The sequence below is a fragment of the Nematolebias whitei genome, chromosome 2 (assembly GCF_014905685.2).
Source record: "Nematolebias whitei isolate Nwh7 chromosome 2, NemWhi1, whole genome shotgun sequence".
Classification (NCBI taxonomy): Eukaryota; Metazoa; Chordata; class Actinopteri; order Cyprinodontiformes; family Rivulidae; genus Nematolebias; species Nematolebias whitei.
Genome location: NC_056499.1, coordinates 45,441,464 through 45,466,638, shown reverse-complemented (window position 1 = coordinate 45,466,638; position 25,175 = coordinate 45,441,464). Strand labels below are relative to the sequence as shown.

Sequence of the window (25,175 nt, the reverse complement as noted above, 5' to 3'; positions counted from 1 at the left end):
GACTTATACAGCGAAGCAACATATTTATGTTTTTCCCCAATTTTTGGCTGAGATCTGACAATTTCATTCATTCTGACATGGAAAATATTGAACACTGCCATTTTCAGCTGCTACAGGGCCCTCGACCAATATGACAAACCAAGTGTCTCATTAATAGGTAAAAGTGGTTATTAATGAGACACTTGTCTTGCCATACCAAGCCACCTTCGTCTCGCTCCTGAACTCCTGGAGCAAACGTCAAATCAGCTGCAGTTCGCTGCGCCGCCAGGAGAAATGCAGCTCATTTCACCATTGAAGTGCATTTATTAAAGAAAAGTTCAACTGAGTCACACCTTTACTATAATTTTGAGCAAACAAATAATTGTTTTTAAGTGTTAATCTTGTTAAAGTCCTCCCGTGCATGTTCCCATGGCATCTATTTGGCAGCCAATCGATTTTTGGCACAACACCGGCCCACATTTCTGGGTGGTCAGAGGTGACGCGTAACAGTTGTGACTTATACGGTGAAGTGACTTATTTATGTTTTTTTCCACTTTATTATACATTTTTGGACTGATGCTAGGTGTACGGCGGCAAGTTTAATAAAGCATCGTAAGAGCCAGGTCTCTGACCGTTAACAGCATTTAGACACACATTTACCTGCAGTTGGGGTTTGGTAGATGTACGTAGGAGAGGCCTTGTTAGTTTCACCTCCTGAACTTTGCACTTCCTTGTAGCTGATGAGGGACTGCTGGGAGATTGGGATCAAGTATCCAGCTGGTACTAACGTCTGAACAGGCAGAGGAACAAACTGGTGCTGAGTCAAAGCTCTTTAACGTTTCTCTCCACTGGAGCTGGTTAGGCTGCGTGCTGGTGTGTTTACCTCAGTGTGGACCTGTCCAGGTGTGAGAGGAACCACTCGGACCGGCGTGAGACTCGCCTCACTGTCAGAGTTAGCAGCCTTGTCCTCTTTGTCTAAAAGGTTCTCCAAGCTCTGCTCCAGGGTCTGATTGGCTCCAGAGCCCTCAGGGGTGTTAACAAATTCTGGGTCCAGGTGGAGGGCGCGAGGGGAGGGTCGACTGGTGAGCTGGACGCCACGACAAGCCTTCAGACGGGCCTGCAGGATCTCACAGAGCTTTGGAGAGGTGTCCTAGATGAGAAGCACAGAGACATTGAAGATCAGGCTCGTGCTGTTACTGGGTCTTAGCAGCTTCTGTTTTTCAGCTCATAATCTTGATGAGATCCAACATTTATAGCTGTTATGTTTAGATTTTGCTGAGTCAGCATTCACACTATTGCTATCCTGATTTTGGTCTGCAAGTCTTTTGCCAAGAAACTACTTCTGCATACAGTGCTGCTTGAACGTTTGTAAACTCTTTATAATTTTCTATATTTCTGCATAAATACTGTACGACCTAAAACATCATCAGATTTTCATACAAGTCCTAAAAGTAGATCAAGAGAACCCAGTTAAAGAAATGAGACAAAATCTTATACATGGTCATTTATTTATTGAGGAAAATGATCCAATATTAAATATTAGTAAGTGGTAAAAGTATGTGAACCTTCAGGATTATCAGTTAATCTGAAGGTGAAATTAGAGTCAGGTGTTTTCAATCAGTGGATGATGATCAGGTGTGAGTTTCACCCTGTTTGATTTAAAGAACAGGATCTATCAGAGTCTGATCTTCACAACATGTTTGTGGAAGTGGATCATGGAGGAACAAAGGAGATTTCTGAGGAGCTCAGAAAAACAGTTGTTGATGCTCATCAGGCTGGAAAATGTTACAAAACATCTGTAAAGAGTTTGGACTCCACCAATCCACAGTCAGACAGATTGTGGTCAAATGGAGGAAGTTCAAGAACTTTGTTTCCCTCCCCAGGAGTGGTGGACCAACTAACATCACTCCAAGTTGTGTAATAGTCTGTGAGGTCACAAAGGAGCCAGGGTAACTTCTAACAACTGAAGGTCTCTCTCACATTAATGTTGATGTTCATGAGTCCACCATCAGGAGAACTCTGAACAACAATGGTTCATGGCAGGTTGAAGGAGAAGACACTGCTCTCCAACAAGAACATGGCTGCTCGTCTGCAGTTTGAGAAAGATCACGTGGACAAACCAGAAGACTGTTGGAAGAATGTTTTGTGGACAGATGAGACCAAAGTAGAACTTTTTGATTTAAATAAAAAGAGTTCCGTTTGGAGAAAGAACAACTCTGCATTCCTGCAGAAGAACCTGATCCCATCTGTGAAACATGGTGGTGGTAGTATCATGGTTTGGACCTGTTTTGCTGCATCTGGGCCTGAACAGCTTGTCATCATTGATGGAACAATGAATTCTGAATTATATCAAAGGATTGTAAAGGAAAATGTCAGAACATCTGTCCATGAACTGAATCTGAAGAGAAGGTGGTCATGCAGCAACAACGATCCTCAGCACACGAGAAGTTCTACCAAAGAATGGTTCAAGAAGAATAAAGTTCATGTTTTGGAAAGGCCAAGTCAAAGTCCTGACCTTAATCCAATCCAGATGTTGTGGAAGGACCTGAAGCAGCAGTTAATGTGAGGAAACCACCAACATCCAGAGGTGAAGCTGTTCTGTACAGAGGAACGGACTAAAGTTCCTCCAAGGTGATCAGGACTGATCAACCGTTACTGGAAATGTTTAGTTGAAGTTATTTCTGGGGGGGGGGGGGGGTTGCTGGGGGCACACCAGGTACTGAAAGCAAAGGTTCACATACTTTTACCATAACAAATGTGTAATATTGGATCATTGTCCTCAGTAAATAAATGATCAAGTATAATCAAGTTTTAGCTTCAAATTTTAAGTAATCAACATTCATGGTGCATTTTTATAGTAATTGTTTTGTTTTGTTTTGTTTATTTTTTACCTTAAAGCTGGGGTCCAACCTCTTGGCTTTAGAGGGGCTGTTATCTGAAGCTGAATCAGAGCGCTGACGTTTCAAGGCAGATGGACTGCTGTCAGACTGCTGGCAGACCGTCTGGCTCTGAGCTGCAGATGGGCTCTGCCCAGTCTTGTCCTCAAAGGTCATGGAGCGCACGGCCAGGCTCGATGGCTGCGGCCTGGACAGAGGGTTTGACCTGAGGGATGAGGGGTGCACGTACACAGCGTAGGGTCCACTCCCGCGCTGCTGCGGTAGCAGAACAGGGATTAGAGAGGAACACTGCGCAGGGAGGAAGGTGACAGAGCGAGCGGGCGGTCCTGCCAGCGATGTTTGGGGGTTCAGGTGGATAGTGTTGGCTCCAGACTCCTGAGCTGGTGTTAACACATGCACCTTAGGTTGATCCATGGAATGAGAAGAAGCTTGTTGTAACCTCGTAGCTGCTGCATCTCCCTTACTAGCAGCACGTTTCAGATTCGTTGTGGGCCTGAAACAGAAACAGGACTTCTGTTTACCACTAAACAGACAAAAGCATCTTTTTTGAAAACAGTGATTGACATGGAGACATTTTTGTTGTTATGAACAGAAACATCTCTTACTAATGCTCTATTTACACGGACACGGTGGGGAAACGTAGGTTTTTCGTATGTTAGAGGAAAAGATCCGCGTCGACGGACAAATTCTGTGTTTACATGCAACCGGAGGAATCTCCCCCCGCCCTCCCGAATCCGCTGTAGTTACCATGCCGGGTCATAATAAAAGATAAATAGAACTTTATTGATCCCGCAGGAAATGATTGTCATTAGTTGGCGCTGTGAATTTTGTACCTTCACCTAATGTGCATGTGTGCCATCTCAGCTCGCTCCTGTCCTCTGGGCTAAAAGTTCAGCTAACAACAAGTTAACAACAAGTTAAAGCTGGATTTTGGATAAGAGTGGACAGATTTGATGCCAAGCAGGACCGCTTCATCTAACAGCTCCACACCGGTCGCTGAGTGGACCAGAACCGAGTCGTCGATGATGATGTCGGACTTTCTACTCCGTGGTAATCAGTAGCTGATTTACAGCAGATAAATCAACGTTCTTAATAATGTTTGCTTGTGTTTACTTTGATCACACAACAACAGAGTTTTTATTTGTATTTTTCCTGCGAGGAGAAGCTGTTCTCCCACCAGAGACGGACCGGTTCTGAACGAGCCTCCGCCCAGGTGCAGTGCAGGAGGACGTCGAAGAGAGAGATGTTGGATGAACTATTTATTTAAAATTCCCCTCATTTCTTTTTTTCCAATCCATTGACTGTTTTAAGATGCATTAATCAAATGAGTGACAGCCTGAACAAGCCAGATGAACAACATGGGACCAGTATCCAGGATGAAAACAGAGCAGAGTCCAGTTCATGTAGTTTACAGTTCAGTTAACGTGATTTTAATAGTGTGTTCAGTTTAATTATCAGTGTTTGTGTGACATACAGTTTGTGGTGTTGAATAACTAAATAAAAATTAAACCTGACGTCTTCATTTTCAACTTTAATAACACACGTTTTACATTATTTAAATCATATAACTTGAGTCCAGATAGCTTCAGTTAGCTCAGATAACTTTATTATACTGTAAATCTGTCACACTAACATTAATACTGTTTATTATTGTTAAACTGTTATTATTTAGCACATTTTGTATGTTATAGTGCAGCGCGACACGTGAAATATCCGCCTGCCTCGTTCAATGAACAGCAATATCAGAACTGGATCCGGCTGGTGTCTCTTCCAACACAGACGTCGCTCACAGCAGCTGCATTCAGGTGTAGATTAATAAAATATGAGACTCAAAATATATTCCATCAGTCGTAGTTCAGAAAGCAGTGTGTCCGCCGCCATGTTGTTGATAGAAATATGCTGTCCATCCACACGTGTGTGTGCACGTGGTTTAACACAAAACCTCAGCAGGAGATGTTTACATGATCAGTGGGTGATCAGCCGAAAACCTCCACTCTGGGAGGTGGGTTCAGAAACCTCCAGATCCAAAGATGGGGGGCTACTGGTGTCGTGTGAACAGCAGAACCGCAGAGAGAAAGGAGCGGATTCACTCAAAATATGTGCTGTGTAAACGGCCCTTAAAGCAAAGAAGAGTTCAACCAGAACAGGAGTGCCCAATATGTTGATCGCGATCTACCGGTCGATCGCGAAGCAATTTGATTTTATTAGCCGGACCAAGTAAAAAGCAGCAAACCTACCATTTCCACACGGACTGGCGGGAGGCGTCCCCCTCCCCCCCCACGTCATATCTGAAGTGCGTATGCCTCATCTACAAGTGTACCAGAGCGGTATTTTCAGACTATTCATAAAAACTATGACACTGACTTCCTTCTGAAAAATGAGCTGAGAAAGAAAATGTTGAAGGAACTAAAATCCCAGATATCTGGACAGCGGGTGAATCACTTAATAATTAATTGTTAAGCACAAGAACTCTTTTCAAGACGGAGAGATGATTAAAGAGTTTTTAGTTGAAGCAGCTGACTCGTTGCTCAGAGACGTTAAAAACAAACCAGAAATATTATCTTCACCAAAGCTCTCAGGGATGAAGAACTACAGTTACAGTTAAAGCAGCTGCTGTCAGGGCTGAAGTTTCACTTTTGTTCTCAAGTTCTCAGGTTAGTTTTCAAACATGAAGTTATTCTTGTTGTTTTCAGTTCCTATGCATGAAGAACAGAAGTCATTGCTGAGTTTTGTTTATTATTTTGTACGCAGACAGTAAAAATATATTGCCACTTTTTTTCTCCAACAAACTTTTGGGTTTTGTCATTTGTCGGTCTGAGTGGGCCATGTTCCGCTCCTCTATTGTCGAGGCGACTTATCGGAGCTGTGGCCGCAAGGCTGTCTGTGCTTGTCGCGGCGGTAACACTCGAATCCGGTGGTGGACACCGGCAATGAGGGATGCTGTCAGGCTGAAGGAGTCCTATCGGGCCGTTTTGGCCTGTGGGACCCCGGAAGCAGCTGATGGGTACTGGCAGTCCAAGTGGCATGCAGCTTGGGTGGTCACTGAGGCAAAAACTCGGGCGTGGGAGGAGTTCTGAGAGGCCATGGAGAATGACTTCCGTATGGCGTTGAGGTGATTCTGGTCCACCATCCCCAGACTGGGGTGGTGGCCCCCCTATTCAAAAAGGGGGGCCGTAGCGTGTGTTCCAACTACGGGGGATCACGCTCTTAAGCCTCCCTGGTAAGGTCTATTCAAGGGTTCTGGAGAGGAGGGTCCATTGGATAATCGAACCTCGGATTCAGGAGGAGCAGTGCGGTTTTCGTCCTGGTCCTGGAACACTGGACCAGCTCTACACCCTCAGCAGGGTCCTGGAGGGTGCGTGGGAGTTTGCCCAACCAGTCTACATGTGCTTTGTAGACTTGGAGAAGGCGTTTGACCGCGTCCCTTGGGGAACGCTGTGAAGGGTCCTCTGAGAGTATGGGGTACCGGGCCTTTTTATACGGGCTGTTAGGTCCCTGTATGACAGGTGTCAGAGCTTGGTTTGCATTACCTGCAGGAAGTCGGGCTTGTTCCCAGTGAGAGATGGACTCCACCAAGGTTGCCCTTTGTCACAGATTCTGTTCATAACTTTTATGGACAGAATTTCTAGGCGCAGCCAAGGTGTTGAGGGGATCTGTTTTGGTGGCCTTAGGATCGTGTCTCTGCTTTTTGCAGATGATGTGGTCCTAATGGGTTCATCAGGTCGTGATCTACAGCTTTCACTGGAGTGGTTCGCAGCCGAGTGTGACGAGGCCGGGATGAGGATCAGTTCCTCCAAATCCGAGGCCATGGTCTTGAGCCGGAAAAGGGTAGAGTACCTTCTCTGGGTCGGGGAGCAGGTCCGGCCCCAGGTGGAAGAATTTAAGTATCGTGGGATCTTGTTCACAAATGAGGGAAAAATGGAGCGTGAGATTGAAAGGCAGACAGGTGCAGCATCGGCAGTGAAGCAGGCGCTGTACTGGTCTGTTGTGGTGAAGAGAGAGCTGAGTCAAAAGGTGAAGCTCTCAATTTACTGGTCGATCTACGTTCCTACCCTTATCTATGGTTAGGATGCCTTCTGGACGCCTAGAGGAGACCTAGAGGAAGACCCAGGACACGCTGGAGGGACTATGTTTCTCAGCTGGCCTGGGAGCGCCTTGGGATTCCCCGGAGGCGCTGGCCCAAGTGGATGGGAAAAGGGAAGTCTGGGCCTCTCTTCTTTGGCTGTTACCCTCACGACCCGACCCCGGATAAGCAGAAGAAAATGGATGGATGGATATTCTGCATGGTCTTTGTCAGTTTGACCTGCTACCAAATGCAGATGCCAAAAAGGGGCTGAAAATGATGTAACACTTCAACTTGGATTATGTTTAATGTCAAATTTATTCATGACATTTACTCTCTAACACAATGACAACACTCGAACAGTGTAAATTTGTAAATGTTCACAAATCTAAACTCAACCTGTTCACAAGCGACAAGTGAAAAGTGCACAAGTAGTAGTGCATTAATAGATATACTTGAGTTTAGTTTCTTAAATTTAAGAATAACTAAAAACACAAGCCTTTTATATCAGTGGTTTTTTTTGATGGAATGGCCCATGTCCAATATTTAACTTTCTCGCTAATACTGGCTGATACTGATACCATGCCGATAATATCGCACATCCTTTAAGTATACGTTTTGTATTTTGATAGTACTGTAGGTAGATCACTTGGACTTGGTCATTTTAAAAGTAGCTTGCATGCTGAAAGTGTGGGCACCCCTGAACCACAACAACTAAAACTTATTAAGAAACGCTTTTAATATAAGATAAACAAAGAATGAAATGTAAACTTACTCTGACCCTTGGTCTAGTTCAAGCTTACAAATAGCAGCAAGCTGAGCCATTTTGTTTGGAAAGTCTGTGTGAGATGAATCACCTGAGTGGAGAAAAACCTTGTGTTACCCCAATCTTTAAAAAAAGAACAGAAATCACTTTCTTTGACTAGTCATGTTTTCTGCTTACCAAGAGCACATTTGACAGGACTGCTGGGGGCAGAGTTGATCTTGCGTCGGTCGTCTTGAATACTCTTTGCAAGTTTTATGAGAGAGGGGTGTCGGGTGAATCTGCGTTTGCCTCCCGGTGAGGAAAAGAGGTTTTTGGCACAATTTTCTACAGAAGCACAAGACTCCAGCACTCTTTTCTTCTTGGAGGGGCATTTGAACGAAGGGTCTGTCACGTCTGAAACAGAGCATGAGACGATGACTCCAGCTGCAGTCAGCTCTCATAAATAATGCACGACGTACAAAACCAAGCTGAATATACAAAACATGAACGTGGAGGAAAGGCTTCTTTAATACCGTTAACTTGTGGAAATTCTTCAGGGCCAATCCACTCAAAAGCCGGTTTCCTTCCCCTCTCTTGGGTCACGTGGACTTTCTCGATGAGCTTCAGGCTCCGCAGAACATTAGCGATGTCGTACAGCCGCCGTACTTTGGCTGCAAACACAGAACCAATGAAAACAAATCCACCATAACTAGATAAAAACCAAAAACGCTTCCATATTCACTACACGTAAAACTATTTGATGAGCAACTGAAAGACTTTAACATTAGAAATACAAAGTTCTTCAAGCAACTAATGCACATGTTTGACATTTACAGAAAGATCTTTAAGCAAAACGAGCCCAGAGTTGCATTACTTGGACCAACTCGTGTAGGACTGAGAGGTCTGATAAATATCTGTTAAAGCTATCAAATATTTTACAACTGGGAAAATGGGCCTTTCTGCAGAAATGTAGTTTGAATGCTGAATGAAATGTAGTTAAAAAAGGTGAAAGTGAATTATATAATACAAGAACTTTCAATGTGAGTGGAAATGTTTGAAGAAAAGACAATTAGAAAAAACTAAATTGACAACTAGAAAAAGGAAGCACACGAAGCATACAGACAAAGAAATAAAAGGGTGCATTAGGAGACATAAAAAGGCTAAATCAAAGTTGAATATTGCAAAATTATATAAAAAAATATATATAAAGCTGTAATATGAATGAGCCGAACATTTTCATATCAAAATGGCTGAAATTGCTAAGAGTCCAGAAAACACACGTAAGATAAAGATCATATTAACTGTGAATTCTGCATCAGCATTCAGAAGGTGCAGGAAGTTATCTGATGGAACAACATCCAAGAAATGCAGATGCAGCCAGAGGGCGGAGGGTTCAGTGGCCGCAGGATTCCATCTCCGCTCTTTGCAGATGATGTGGTCCTTGTCCTGTTGGCGTCATCGTGCCGTGATCTTCAGCTCGCACTGGAGCAGTTCACAGCAGAGAGTGAAGCAGCTGGGATGAGAATCAGCACCTCCAAATCTGAGGCCACGGTCCTCAGTCAGAAAAAGGTGGATCGTTCTATTCAGGTCGAGGGTGAGGTTCTGCCTCAAGTGGAGGAGTTCAAGTATTCAAGTTCAAGTATAGTTCAGGGATTTGTTCATGAGTGAGGGAAGAATGGAGCATTAGATTGGGATTGGTGCAGCATCTGCAGTATTGCGGATTCTGTGCCGGTCCATTGTGGTGAAGAGGTAGCTGAGCTGTAAGACAAAGCTCTGGTTACCGGTCAGTCTACGTTCCCACCCTCACCTGTGGTCATGAGGTAGTGACTGAAAGAATGAGATCATGGATACAGGCGGTTGAAATGAGTTTCCTCCGCAGGGTAGCTGGACTCTCCCTTAGAGACAGGGTGAGAAGTTCAGTTATCTGGGAGAGACTCAAGAGTAGAACCGCTGCTCCTCCACATTCCTGGGCGCCTCCCTAGGGAGGTGCTTTGGGCACGTCCGACTCAGAGGAGAACCCGGAGAAGACCCAGGACACGGTGGAGAGACGTCTCTCGTTGGCCTGGGAACACCTTGGGGTCCTCCCAGAAGAACTGTGGCTGTGGAGAGAGATGTCTGGGCCTTCCTGCTCAAGCTGCTGCCCCCACGACCCAACTTCAGAACAAACGGAAGATAATGGATGGATGGAACAAGAATCATCTTCCTTCAGACCCCAGAAAGATTCATTTGTCAGAAGACGTAGACCTACATTTATATTTACACGCCAAAGAGAAAATGTTAGCATGATGGCTCATTTCATTTAGTGGTATAAAGTTTTCCCCTTTTCTCTTCTTTATGTTATTAACAGAAAACACTGAATTATGTCACGCTATCTGCAAGCCTGGCAACACGATGATACAATGGTATAATCTGTTAAGAATAAAGTTAGTGGCTGTCAGCAGACGAGACGTTTCAAATCTGAAGTCAGAACAAACCTAAAGTCGTTTTACTCAGAGACATATTTCAGGTTTCATGCTGCATTGCTGTTTCTAAACTCACTCTTGAACTTGTTCTTGTCTTGATCTGCAGCGTGGTCCTCTCCTATCAGGATCTTAGCAGCCATGTCCAGACTGACCACACGTGGGTTTGACACCAGGAAGAGCATGACGAACTTCTGGCTCATCACTCGCAGAGATTTGTCTTTCCTACTGTTAACGGAGGCTGGATGGAGAAAAGAGAAGGTCAGAGCAAGCAAAAAAACTTTCAGGTAACACAAAACTTGTTTGAATTGAAGCTAAAGCTCGTTTCTTGTTGCTTTTCACCTGCTTTGAACTCGACTCCTGGAAGCTCCACAAAGAAGAGCTCCTTCTGGCCTGGTTCGCTGCCGTCCACGTCGATCACCATCTCGTTCTCCTTCTCCTCCCCATCAAAGTCAAACTCTCTGTCCAGGCCTCGCTGCCGGATGTGCTGCATCTGCTGCCCGTACCTGTGCTCCTCACCCACCCGCTTCAAAATGGCCAGAGTCTCGGCCAGCTTGGTGCGGCCGTGCCACGTGTAGCGGTTCTTTGCCGAGCGGCTCACCATGTGAAGGCTCTCCAGCACGTTCATGATGTCGTAGATGCGCCGACGCTCCACGTCTGTGTGGTTACATGAACAGAAAACGATTAACAACACTGCAACAAAGGGTTAAACCTCTTTTAAAGTAGTACGTTATTAGAATGGATTCAAATCAACATAATGAAATATATGAAACATTATCAAGGCAGAAAAGAAAAATCTAAATATGTCACGAAGCACTTGACTGATTTTAATTCAACTTACAGAAACTGATTAACTTTTGGAGTCGTCACAAATCAAAAACACTAAAATGACTAAAGCTCTGCCAGTTTACAGATGTTAACCTAAAATTAGGCGACATATTCAGAGTACCAACAAAAGGAACAAGGCTTTGAAACGTTGCTATTAATTATTTGGAGTCAATTCTGTCTGCAGGTTAGCAAAATAATGTTCACGTATGGAAGGATTTAAATAAAACTTTCAGGAAATTATGGTGACATGCACATCTACAACTAATTTACTTTTGGAGTCAAACAGATTAAAGTTGGCCTCCACAGCCGACCATAACAAAAACAACATAAAAAAGGAAGCATACTGAGCTTAGTGGCCACATCATCCAGGCAGATGTCACTGTGGGCCGAGTCTGGATAATCTGGGTATCGGGCGAGAAACTTGTGACAGAGCAATCCCAGACTCTTGTCTTTTCTGCTGATCATTTTCTCAGACTCTTCTCCATTTTCAGAGTCCTACAGAAAAACACACGGTTAGAAAACATCCCATAGACCACCTTGACTTATGAGGGGTCATGCCAGGACACATACCTGGGTGGGGTAGAGACCATCCCGCTCATCGTGGTCCACACACAGTTCTTTCTCTCGGTTCCTGATCTCAGGACTAGCAGCACTGATGAGCATTTTAAGGTTGGAGGTTGGTGTCCAGGGATCAACAGAAGCTACTTCCCTTCCCTTTTTAGGTGTAGTGAAAGGCCCCATGGTCAGCCACTTATCCACTGGGACCAAACCAGTTGATTTCTCTGAAGGGTTCATCACATCATCATCCTAGTGAAATAAAAATAAATTATACATTTTAAAAGATAAACTCATCTTTACCTGACACACATTTTCTGCATTTACTGACTTGTACGGTTTACATTAACACCAAGATAATAGAATAAAGTCCATTATTTAACATTATTCTCCTTTGCATAGGAATTTGACAAAGTTTATGGCTACTATTATTTAATCATGAATTTGAGCCCACATTATTTAATAAATCCACTCATTGTAGCACACATCCATTAAAAAGCATTCATTAATTTCTAATTTATACATTAAAAAAACTTCCTCACCATATTGTAGATTGAACAGGACTAGTAGGCTGCTTTATGTACATTTTTTATATATGAAGTTTTTTTAATAGTGATTTGAAAATTTTTATTTGCTACGTTATTCTTTCATTTGTATAAATGTTAAATTTAATTATAAAGTAAGTTTAAAAGTAACGAAAATGACAAGCTAATATTGGCGGTAATTGACCAAAATTCCAACGAATCACGGGGCTCAACGGACGAGAAGATCCCGCCCTTTGTGCCCGAATCAGCCAATGGGAACGCGGCATTAGACAGCGGAGGGGAAATGGAGTGTCCCGCGCAGGTAAACAGTTTTTGAAATGCTTGGCGCGGACCATCCGTTCACTGTCAGAGGCGGGTTGTTTTACACGTTTATAACTATTTGATAACGAATAAATGAAGTTTAAAAATATAGAAGCTGATATAGTCTAAAGGAGGCACAGTTTAACATAAAAACGCAGTAAAACCAGTTTGGCTAGAAACGTTTCACACATCAACCGCTCGAAACTTTGCCTGTCAACTTCAACCGAACCTGCTTGGACGGTGAATTAATAAGTCGCAGTGAGCTGGCGATGACATAAAAACATGGACTTCAATTAAACGACGTAGTGTTGACTTTAATTTGATTCACAATTGCGATGAACCACTTACCAAAACCGGGAAGGTCACCCTTCCTCAGAGGATTTCCATCTTACCAAGTAGAGCTTCCAAAATGAAGTTCCAGCCAGTATAACGCGTTTTTTAAATGGACGGGTCTGTCCCCACAGAGGCTAAGTGAACATGAACTCTGTAAACCTGAACAGAAAATGTCCGCGGCTGTCAGTCTGACTCCCCCCTTCCCAACAAGCCTTGATCAACTTTACTTTGTTGGAAAAGTTTCCTCAGTTCGATGACCACCACAGCAGTTGCCCCGCCCAGTTCGAGCATGCGTACTGACGTCAGCACGAAACCGGCGCGCAACACTTCTTCCGTCTGGAGAAAGAGGCGGGGCCTAATCAGAATTACGTCAGTCCCTTATCTCTCATTTCTGTGCACAGACTCGCTCACAGGCTGTGCGTGATTTACATTTGTGCAAGTTAGAAGCCACCCCTAATTTATTTATGCTTTCAGTCTAAAAAGCCAATTTATTTGACCTGACTGAAAAATGTTGGATTATTGAGCATGGACTTTGTTGTTTAAAACCAGTTTGACATGGACTTTGTTGTTTAAAACCAGTTTGACATGAACAAGGGCGTCAGAAGCATCCGTAATGTGGGGGTGTGTGTTGGGGGGGGGGGGGGGGGGCACAATGATGTGTGTGTGTGTGCAAGGTGTTCACTAGTGTACAAAAAAACAACATTTCACCTAGATTTCCTTTAAACACATTTAAAACATGTTTCTCACCAAGTTTGTGTAAATTCATCTGTGGGTTTTAAAGACATTTTAACTTTAATACACTTTAATACAGAGCGTCAGATCTGAACTATTTGTCTTTATAGAGAAATAAAAACCATCACCACTAGACATTTTTACTTGTGTTCAACACGACTCATCTAAATGATGTTTCTCATGAAGCTTGAGGACAATAAGGTGTGGGGTTTTAAAGATACTTCAACTTTAATGCACCTGAACACACAGCGTCTGCAGCGTCTCACAGCCTCACAGTTACTGCTAAGCTAACATGCTACAGACGTAGCGCTCCTCTCAAGCATCCTCCTAACATGAATATATGTTGATGATCAACCCCCTGGTCAACCACTGCCCACACTAAGCTGCTAAACTGGCGAGCGAGCAACACAGAGGTATCTCCTCTATATACACACATCCATCCATCCAACCATTATCTTTACCTGTTTCTTCCTTTTAGGGTCACGGGGGTCACTGGTGCCCATATCCAGCAGTCACTGTATGAGAGGCGGGGGACACCCTGGACAGGTCTCTAGTCCATCACAGAGACACATAGAGACAATTAGAGTTACCAATCAGTCTAACATTCATGTTTTTGGTCTATGGGGGGAAACTGGAGTACCTGGAGAAAACCCACGCATGCACGGAGAGAACATGCAAACTCCAAAAGTGCTGCCCTAGACTGGGAAAGTTATAAAAACATGTTGTTTACGACTGGCTGAACTCTCCCCAGAAGTGCTGCATTCTTTCTTTTACTTTCTGAGGTAACTCATTTACTCGTTGCCCCCCCCCCCCCCCTTTTTTTTTTTTACATTTTCACATTCTTTTTTTAAGCGTGCTCATGTATTGTATGATGCATTGTACTAAAAGGTTTGTTGTTTATGCTCAGAGTTAAAACTGAATAAAAATGAAAAAGAGAAACCGAGGAATGACTCTATTTTTGCACAAACTGTCTTTTTAAAACTAAGAAGTTCAACTCCTGCAAACTCCACATATCATGTCTGTGTTTCGACACAAGGGGACGCGAGAGCACTCCTCATCAAATATCACCATGGCAACCAGCCGCCGCCTTCAAGGATGCTGAGAAAAAAACAGACGTCAGTGAGAAAGAGAGTGATGGGGTGGGGGCAAAGGGTTGATGATGCATTCAGGTGCTGTTTTGAAATATGGTTTACATTGCTTAACAGTCAGACCCATCTACAGAGGTGTTCTTTTAAAAAACAATAATTATCCTGTTTTTATATACAGAAAAGAAAAATATATTTTTTCTTCTTTCGACTGAGTTATGGATGTATTTTATTTCCAAAATTATTAATCTGGATGTAATAAATGATTTATAGGATTTTAAAGATAAGTGGCCCACCGACAGAGAGGAAACTGGTCAAGTCTGTACCTTCTCCGATTTAAGATTTGTGACAGGTATTTGCAAGACTACTACAAAAATAAACGCTTAAATAAAAAAATGCACATTGCCAGGCATGAAAAACTGTGCTTTCTGTAAACATAAATTCACTAAGAACAACAAAAGCAAATGAAAGAAATTTTACTATAATCACGACAACAAATCAACAATATACTAATACATGCTTTATTTATATTTCTTTTTTGTTTGTTTAACTTGACATGCAAAGTGTTAACTTGAGCGACAGTTCCTAGCAGCTGATATTACCGACAGTCCGTGAACGCGTCAGCGTGCTGCTCCGCTCGCAGCAGCAGGGGCGGACAGCAGCGCCTCACACGAGCCGGGAGGGGAGCGTCTCCACCGGGCAGGGCGAGACGCAGAGCTCCGCTGGGTGAGCATGTCCTTACCTCACACGCGCACGCCTCTAATTCGTGCTTCTGCTGCATGTTTGTTTGAACGTCGCTGAGTTGGAGAGCTCAGAGGGTCAGCGCATCCTGCAGGGATGCTGCTGCTGCACGAGCTCCTCAAACATGCACGAGCAATTTGTTCCGACTGGAACTCTGGAGGTGTTGGTCCGGGGACAGGTCGAGGCGTCCGCAGTTTAATCTGCCTTAAATGATACCTGTGAAATAAAACGCACAGCGCGTGGCAACAACACAACTTTAACACGTTTTGATGACTTTTGTCTGAATTAATCTCGAAAATTAACGATTTGAATTAAAGTTTAAAGCGAGTCGCTGCAAACTGGAAAGTAAAACGTGAAAAAAAAATGCTGTTCTGAACTAAAGGATGCAGTTTGAAACTGATTACTCCAGTAGTTTTACAAATATTTTGGTATGCAATATGCGGGTATGCACTCACTGTAAACAAGACACTCAGCTCAGCTGAAGCCTCCTAAAACCAAGGAGAAGCTGGAGCCAGGTGACTGACCTCCACCAGGATGGACTGCTGAATTTTACACACTGGTTGTATCTAGAATAATCAGGTGAAATGCATCAAGCCCATTTAATGCAAAATGTTACAACTGCATACTTTACTCAACAAATCTGAGCTTAAGGACATCAACATTGTCCGACCTCTCCGTCCCAAACAGCATCAGTGTTGTTGTCCTATTGCTTTTTCTGTATGTAAACAAACACGTGCTGTTCATAAACTTTGCTTATAGATATTTCAATGCAAGGACATTGGTCTGAGAGACATTTGTGTGGATTTGTTTCAATCAGGTCTTCATGAGAACCTTTAACTGTCTCCGTCACGATTTCTCAGTTTTGATCTTATAACGCAGAAAGCTGCTGAGAAACTAAATCCTATATTTGTTTTGCAGAAGTGAACAGATTGGATCTGCAGGAGGACAGGAGCGGATCAGGATGATCACAGCATCCGTCAGGATCAAATGTCCTCAGCAGCTGTGATGTTTCCTGAACAGCGTTTCCTCCTGGTTAGGCTTTCCCTTCCCTGTCCCGATGCCCGCGTCACGTCGGCCCCTTAGGACCAGCAAGCACAAAGAGAAACCCCCCAGAATCATCATGGCTGAGGCGCAGCACAAGTCTGAGGTTGGATCCCTCCAAAGACTGGGCGTCATCTTTTTAATGAGGCAAAGTTGATGGACAGAACGCTCTTCCTTCCTGCTTTTGGACGTTCATGCTCTGTAACTGGGAGCAGGGTGGGAAGGGAACTGAAATACTCTGAGCAGGTATTTCTCTTGGTTCCCTGGAAGGTTTCCTTGTAAAGGCTGGATATTTAGCTGTGGGAGGACCTCGTCTATGGGAAGATGGAGGCAGGAGCAGAGGGCAGCCCGCATCAGCACCAGAGGAGGAAGCCTGTGCTGCATGGACTGGAGGATCAGAAAAGGGTGAGTCAGTCACAAATGCTCTTACCTGAACCCATCTCAATGTTTGTGTTTGAAAACCATCTTTTAATGATGGTGGTTTAATCTGGTGGATTACTAGTTGCATGCAAGAATTTTAGGGATGAGATTATAATGAGATTATTGGAAGCTTTCACATTGCAAGTCCTCGTCCCTCTCAGTTTTGCTCTGAACCTTCCTCATGATAATGATGTTGTTTTGTTCCACGTTTGTTCTGCACTGGTCTTGAACTTTGCTACAAGGTGCGTACAGTTTGAGATGCTTTGAAACTTGGTCCTCTGTTTCAGTTTGTCACAATAAAATAAAATAAAACGAAGAAAATGGTCAGGTTTCAAAGCTGTCAGTTTGTACTTGTATGAGGGGCCGTGTTGTGGGTCAGAAAGGCTGGAGGTGCATGCTGCTTCGCTGCCTTCAGTAAAATGTGATGGGTGCATCCTGGTACTTCACATGACATCCACTGTGGTCTTGCAAAAACCTTCAGAACATTTCCAATATTTTCTTAATGTGGCACAAAACTTTATAAGATTTCTTTGTTTTCTCGTAAGCGTGTCTAATTCAGAGTGCATTAGTCTTTTATTTTGAAAGTCAAGGCAGAGTAAAATCCTCCTGCAGGGTTTTAACAACCCGTCAGATTAAAGGACGTGCAACATATCTCCCAAAACACACCCATCTGATGGGATGTGGGTGTGTTTTCAGTTTTGTTGTGCTTTGTGAAATGTGGCAGCATTTAGTTTTTGTTTTAACCGCTAATGAAAACTGGGCGTGTTTTATGAAACATCTTGTTTGTATTTTTTTATCATTTATTTTTTGTGAAATGTTGTTTAGCCGTTTATTTCAGTCGTACAAGCTGGAGCATCATAACCGACACAAAACACTCCAGAGTGAACATTTGGTAGTTTACTGCGATTTAAAGAAGTTTTTATTAGCCAACAATTATTTAAAATCGTCTTTGCTTCTTCCTGGTGGACTTCCTGTTCTAGACTCCAGTTCATGTTGTACCTCTCCTGTAAATATCACCTTGATGTCTGCATTAATGTAATATAACTTTCCACAGCAAATTAGAAGGATGACCCGTGAAACAAATGACTATTAATCTAATCAAGCTTAATGGGATCATCACAAAAAAATGAAATGCATTAGACAGCACAGCCGGCAGGTAGATGAGAATGCATCTACGGCACCTCCCTTTCAACTCATTTGAGATTTGGGGCTGTAGCTGAGATATTATTTGAGCTTTAGAGATGTTAATCAGCGGCTTCCAGTTGTTAAGAAAACATCTTGTTGTTATGGTCACGCATCATAACATAGTCTTGGAAGACTGCGCAGTCTCACCATCAATATTGACTATACTGCCCCAGATGTTCTGGAGTGCACTGAAGTTACGAAAAGCATTTATCAAGATCATTGTAACTGGAGCTGTCTATGACAGAGCAGCAATAAAAATCTGCATTCACAATATTTTCCTAGTCTCCTAGCCCTTAAATTGTGCTGATAGGTCGTCCCTGATTTAAGGAACAATTAACAATTTGCTTTACAATTAGGAGGAGGCTTCTTCCTCACCTGTTTGTCTGGGTTGTCTCCTGGATGACTCCAAAGCAAAGTGCCAGCTAGTAAAGGTACATTCATGGTTTCCATGCACACAATCTTCAGGTAACATTTATTTTACCATTTGCAATGTTGTTAAGTGGGTGGCATTATAAAAATAAGAGTTCAACATATTTCTTTACCAGCTCTTCCTGTCTGGGTCTCAGGGAGCTGGTGCCTATCTCAGCAGGACTGAGTCAGAGGGGGACACGTCTCCAGTCCATCACAGGGACACATGGAGACAAACGAGACAAACTACCATTCACTCTCTCACTCACACCTACGCACAATTTAGTTACCAACATAACTAACGTGCATGCTTTTGGTCTGTGGGAGGAAACTGGAGTACCAGGAGAAAACTCGCATGTTCACACGGAGAACATACAAAAAAGTATTTAAAAGTGCTAATATTTGGTACTAAAAAATCTACATCTACAATCATTGTAAAGACCTTTGCTTTTTATAACACATGTCTAAACATTCAATAATATCAGCATTGGTGGTTTTAGTTATCTGACATTGTGGACCCTAATGGCCTCATGAATAAATATTAACAAATTAAGCAACATGCAGATTTTCAAACGTGGAAACCATGAATTGAACTAACGTTTCATTAGAGATGGAGTACTTTAGGTCTCTCAACTGTCAGCTATTTAAAACAAAAAGCACATTTCTTTATTTTGGTTTCTTATTTTCCACTACCTGATCCTGCCCCCATAAATTATTGATCTGATCAGGTGTGTTAAATTAGTCACCTGGGAGTATGTCGAACATGAATATTAATTTCTGCAACCAGAGTGCCAGCTGCTCTGATTCCCACACTGTGGAACATCTCACTGGTTGCTAATTGACACACGGAGAGCCGAGCACTTCTGTCTGGATTTAGCACAAAGCTACATATTTGTGAAAGCCCAACCAAACACGCTCTTTAGCTCTTGTTGCTATAGTAACCAACTCTGATGCCATCCATAAAGCGCTTTAGTTATTTTTTCGTTTCAAACCTTTGCCTTCTCAGTTTTTTTAAATTGTACTCTTATTAATCCCCAATGGGGAAATTAATCCTCTGCATTTTTCCCATTGCACATGTGAGCAATACATGTGAAGCAGAGAGCTGCCACCAGCTAAGCTGCCCGGGGAGCAGCTGGGGGGAGTTTAGGGCCTTGCTCATGGGCCCAGAGTGGGGCAAATGAGGGTGGAGGCAGGTGCAGTTGCTTCACCTTTTCCACCCACATTTTGATGCTGTCGATCCAGGGAGTTGACCTGCTCCCCTCCTCTCTAATCTCTGTGCCACTCCCCCAGTTTGCAGCAGGGTTCACACAGGTGTTGCAAAATCTTGAAAATGATCAAATTTTAATGCAGTTCCTTCAAGGAAAAAGCTGCATTCCACAAAAGTGTTGAACTTATATAAAACTGCTTCAAATGGCAGGAACCAATAAGAAAAATAAGCTCTCCTGTACTCTCGTAGATTTCCCAGATACTGTGCATTGATATCCATCCATCCATCCATCCATTTTCTTTACCCGCTTATTCCATTTTGGGTCACGGGGGTCGCTGGTGTCCATGTCCAGCAATCACTGTGCGAGGGGCGGGGTACACCCTGGACAGGTCTCCAGTCCATCACAGGGCCACATAGAGACAAACGAGACAAACAATCATTCACTCTCTCACTCACACCTAGGGACAATTTAGAGTTACCAATCAGACTAACATGCATGTTTTTGGTCTGTGGGAGGAAACCGGAGTACCCGGAGAAAACCCACGCATGCACGGAGAGAACATGCAAACTCCACCCAGAAAGGCCCCTGGACCGGGGTTTGAACCAAGGACCTGCTCACTGAGAGGCAGCAGCTCTACCAGTTGCGCCACCGTGCTGCCCGTGCATTGATATGAAGTTCTGAAATGTGGGTCCACATTCCATGAAATTGAAGAACTCTGCAGAGTCCACCAAAAACCAAGTGAACGCTTGAGTGACGAGTGACCTGGAGCAGACTTAACTGTAATCTGCTTAGGTAAACAAACTATAAACAGACATTTACGTAGTTGGAAATGTAAAACTGAATCTGCTGCTTAAAGAAAAGAGAAGCGATGCAAGACAACAGGTGGTAGAGCACCTTAAAGACAGAGCTTGGTATCGGCATTTAAACGTGTGGCTTTTGCAGCAACAAGACTTGACAACAAGTTTACAGTTTAAACCCAACCTGTCAATTTATCTGCATGTTTGACTCAACAAATCTGAGCATAAATACGTGCCAGTTAGACTTCGTCCCAAACGGCTCTGTCGTGGACCTATTTCAAGCCAATTTGGCTGTTTCTGTAGATACACTTATGTGGTGTTTGGCATTCAGTCACACATTTTGCTTACAGATTTGTATTTTAAAGACACATCAACTATCAATATGAGAAAAATATTGTGCAGATTTGTTTTCTGACTTTATGCAATTTTTTTTCGAGTAGGCTTCATGACTTTGCAATGAGTAGGTTTAAGAGCATGTTCTTCCTCATCACAGTAATGCACTGGAATATCATAAAAACTGACCTTGGATGAAATTGCTTGACTTTGTTGCTGTGACATTTGTAGATTAATTGGCATCAGAAGCATTTGTAGTGTGTGTGTGTGTGTGTGTGTGTGTGTGTGTGTGTGTGTGTGTGTGTGTGTGTGGGGGGGGTGTCCCTCCCCCAGAAAATTCTGAATAAAGTAGATTCTTTTTTCTGCATTCTGGTGTATTTTAACAGGTTGTTAAACATCTGTGTTTACCTACATACATGAATACTTAATTCAGTAACTATTTTAGAGAGCATGGCACAAAAAGTTTTAGCCTGACCAACAGCTCCCCTTGTGTGAATAGAGCACGCTCCGCTTCTTTCACGTTTACCCCCCCGTTGACAACTGCCGGCACTAACGCAGCACTAAGCTAGCGACGCGCAATACAGATGCACTAGCTAAGATGCTACAGACATAGCACTCTGCTTATCTCACTCATCCTAATCCACCTCCACCCACCACCACCCCTGGTCAACAGCGGCTGGAACTCATGTGGCGCTAAGCTTGCACACAACACAGAGGTGTCTCCCACTCCTCTCGGCACTCCTCCACAAAAAAAAAAAGAAAAAAGAAATGAGTGCCCTGCCAAGCCAAGTGACCGAGGAGAAACACTGTATACAGTGTGGAGTTGTTGTAGGTAACCGGGAAAACCCGGAGTGGACTTTTAGTGGTTTGAGTATTCTCCTATTAATCAAGTGGAATGGATTTGTTCACCAAGAAAAAGAAACAGCACTGGGTGAACTAGTATTTCATGGTACGTGTGTGTGTGTGTGTGTGTGGGGGGGGGTCAAATTATTTTTTTTAAATGTGAGGAGGGGGACAGGTTCCCTTCATATATTATTGTTGTGATGCCTACTGTATGTCTAGAATTGCATCTGGAAGCATCCTAATTCAGAAACCAGACAAGACCAGACTCCTGATAATCCCGAGGCAGAACTAGTCTTCACTTTCACCTTAATGGACTTCAACCAAGTTAAATAAATTGAAAGCACTGCTGTAGATCTGTTGTCACAGGGGCTCCCATTGTTGAAGTACGGAGCAGCAGGATTCAATGTCCTTTAGCAATTATGTTGGCTTTGTGAGTCTCAGATCCTCCACATGATAGTTGCTCTGCAGAAGGTAATTGGATTTTCGTTTTCTTTGTGGATTCACCATCACACATTCGTTGCTCCACATATTAATGTTCACTGAGCAGCAATCATAGACCTACGTGGTTGATTCAGGGTTATATTGTATGTGAAGAGCAGGGGTTTGTGTTCGATGAAGCAGGACTACAGACTTGTTGTCACCAGAAACAAACCTATTTGTAGTCCCTCTTTATTCATGTATTCATTAAACATGGACTGTGTGAAATGAAATCATTAGTGCATTGAATCATTCAGCTGCAGATAAGATAAAGGACCTCAATTAACCAAGCTTGTTTAAACATTTCTTTTCAGGGAAGCTCCCAGTAAAGATCTACATCAGGCTCAGAAAGTGTTCATGTAATGCATTATTTGCAGACGTGGTTTTCAAAAATAATAAATTCTGATGTATTCTGATGCTGGTTCTTTATCGCACCAGTTCATTTGAATAAGCATTAAGGCAATGCATTTTCACAGAAATGACAAAAAATAATAACAAAAAAGGTTAAATCATGACAAAAATAAGGGATAAAAGGTATTTTTTCTTTTATTTTAGTCTGGATAAGAGTTTGTGTCTTGAAGAGCTGGAGTAAAGTGTGCAAGTCTCTCATTTACAATAAAGACAGAGTTAATTGCTTCAGTGGCTTCTTATTTTTCTGTAAGTTAGGATGTTTGCTTGTTTTGAAAGTTTGAAAAGGTCGGACTCCGTCATATTTATGTGATCTCCATCTACATTCCATTAAGAGGACTCTGGTCTACCTACCAGATTTTCTTAGATGGTCCACGATCCAAACTAAAATAAAAAAAAAATACAACAAAAACAAAACAAAAATATAAATGCAACACTTTTGTTTTTGCTCTCATTTTTCATGAGCTGAACTCAAAGAAAACACAGGTGAGTCTTAGGCTGACCACAATAAAAGGCCACTCTAAATGTGCAGTTTTATCACACAGCACAATGCTGAAGAAGTTTTCTGTACAACTGGCACGCTGACTGCAGGAATGTCCACCGGAGCTGTTGCCCGTAAATTCAATGTTCATTTCTCGACCATAAGTCGTCTCCAAAGGTGTGAGTTTGTCAGAACATCCAACCAGCCTCACAACCGCAGACCACGTGTAACCAGAACCTCCACATCCAAGATTGTCTGAGAGCAGCCACCCAACAGCTGCTGCCACAATCTGTTCGCATAACTCACGAATTTCTGCACAAACTGTCAGAAACCGTCTCGGGGAAGTTCATCTGCATGCTCGTCTTCCTCGTCAGGGTCTCCACCTGACTGCGCTTCGTCGTCGTAACAGATTTTAGTCGGTAAATGTTCACATTCGATGGTGTACGTCACGTTAAAGAGGTGTTCTCTTCATGGATGAATCCAGGTTTTCACTGTACGGACAGATGACAGACAGCATGGTGTTGTGTGGGGGAGCTGTTTGTTGACGTCATCGTTGTGAAGCCAGTGGCCCATGGTGGTGGGGGGGTTATGGTACGGGCAGGTGCATGTTATGGACAATAAACAGGTGCATTTTATGATGTCATTTTGAATGTACAGATGTCGTGATGAGATCCTGAGGCCCAGTGTTGTCCCATCCATCCACAAACATCACCTCATGTTGCAGCATGCCAACTGCACGCTTCTTCAAAACTTGTGACATCTGTGGCATTGTCTGCCGTGATAAAACTGCTAATTTTAGAGTGGCCTTTTATTGTGGTCAGCCTAAGGCACAGCAGTGCAATAATCATGTTGTCTAATCAGCATCTTGATATGCCACACCAGTGAGGTGCATGGATTATCTCAGCAAAAAGAGAAGTGCTCACTAACATAGATTTACACAAAGTTGTGAACAATATTTGAGACAAAAAGACGTTTTGTGTACGTAGAAAAAGTCTTAGATCTTTGAGTTCAGCTCATGAGAAATGTGAGCAAAAACAAAAGTGTTGCATTTATATTTTTGTTCAGCGTATATGATATACCATATACCATATGTAAATCATACACCATATACCATATCATATATCATATGATATCTTATCAAATACTTCACACTTCTCATAGTTTAAAGTATTAGCCTTAAAAATATAATGTGAAACAAAGCTAGTTTAACAATTTGTTTTTTCAACTCAGAATGCAACTCTATTACATATTTCAGAATTTTTCTTTCATGCATTGCTTCACTCTTTCTCTCTCTCTCTCTCTCTCTCTCTCTCTCTCTCTCTCTCTCTCTCTGTGTGTGTGAGTGTGTGAACCTGCATTAAAATAGAGTTTAAAAAATTAAAACTGTGAAGTTCAGGTGTAGATAAACATGATTAATTTATTGGAGAGCAGGCAAAGAAAAGCTGCTGTGAGCTGATCTTTGATCAGCAGTGTCTGAACTGTGTGGGACAGCTGCTGTGTCTCTTATTCTTCTGCAGCCTTTAGAGTGGGAATGAAAGATTATATTTAATGAAAGTGAACTGATTTATATTGAAAACCTGACCCCACCCTGAACTGGTTTGGAGCAGGGCAGAATTGCAGCCCACATGTCATGTTGGAATTTCAGGCAGTAGACACAGTTCAGTGTTTTTTTGGTCACATTTTATGGTTTTCTATGAGTTTAGTGAGAAGGCAGTTATGATATATAACAACTGGAGAGTAAAAAAAAAAAGAACAGAAAAAAGTTAGTTGAGAAAAAATAAGAGCAAAAGTTTCAAGTTTTAAATTAAAAACAAAAACTGCACAGTTACTGAAGGATTTGAGTGATAATGGAGGACATACTGATGGTGACAGAGCTTTGTGTAAAGGAATCCATTATTGATTCAGCTCATTGAGAATAAAAAGGAATCTGACACTAATTGCTCAATAAAAGCCACTGGAAATTATGTGTTTATTTTCACTGCTCCTTTCAGGCGGCTCATTACGCAGTGTTTGATATGGTTGGGTGGGGCTCTGTACCATAATGAGGTGTTTACACTGGATGTGGCTGCTGCACTTATTCTCTAACAGCTTCGTAATTAGCTGAGAGACACACACGAGTGGAAACCTTACATGCCTTTGTTTATTTCCATCGTAGCATGGACTTAATCCCAAACCTCAAGAACCAGTTCCGGCTCGGTGATTGAAATGTTCACTGAGACATGACACCCTGACGTGTTGCAACACGCTTTGTAGATTCAGCAAATTAATTCCAGACAAACATTAAGTGGTCGTCTGCATAGGAACTATGTTCT

The 25,175-nt window shown here is 42.8% G+C and overlaps 1 protein-coding gene across 1 annotated transcript in view; it reads right to left on the bottom strand.

The window, feature by feature from the left end:
- The window catches only part of e2f8 (E2F transcription factor 8), a 53,378-nt gene extending 41,666 nt beyond the window's left edge, over window positions 1-11,712 (bottom strand). The window contains exons 1-10 of the mRNA XM_037697703.1: window positions 11,542-11,712; window positions 11,316-11,466; window positions 10,486-10,800; window positions 10,223-10,384; window positions 8,218-8,355; window positions 7,883-8,098; window positions 7,715-7,796; window positions 2,871-3,369; window positions 863-1,129; window positions 640-769 (exon numbers count right to left, since the gene is read on the bottom strand). Of these exons, the coding sequence (XP_037553631.1) occupies window positions 640-769; window positions 863-1,129; window positions 2,871-3,369; window positions 7,715-7,796; window positions 7,883-8,098; window positions 8,218-8,355; window positions 10,223-10,384; window positions 10,486-10,800; window positions 11,316-11,466; window positions 11,542-11,712 (2,131 nt within the window). The remainder of the gene's footprint in view (window positions 1-639; window positions 770-862; window positions 1,130-2,870; window positions 3,370-7,714; window positions 7,797-7,882; window positions 8,099-8,217; window positions 8,356-10,222; window positions 10,385-10,485; window positions 10,801-11,315; window positions 11,467-11,541) is intronic.
- Between the last annotated feature and the right edge of the window lie 13,463 nt (window positions 11,713-25,175).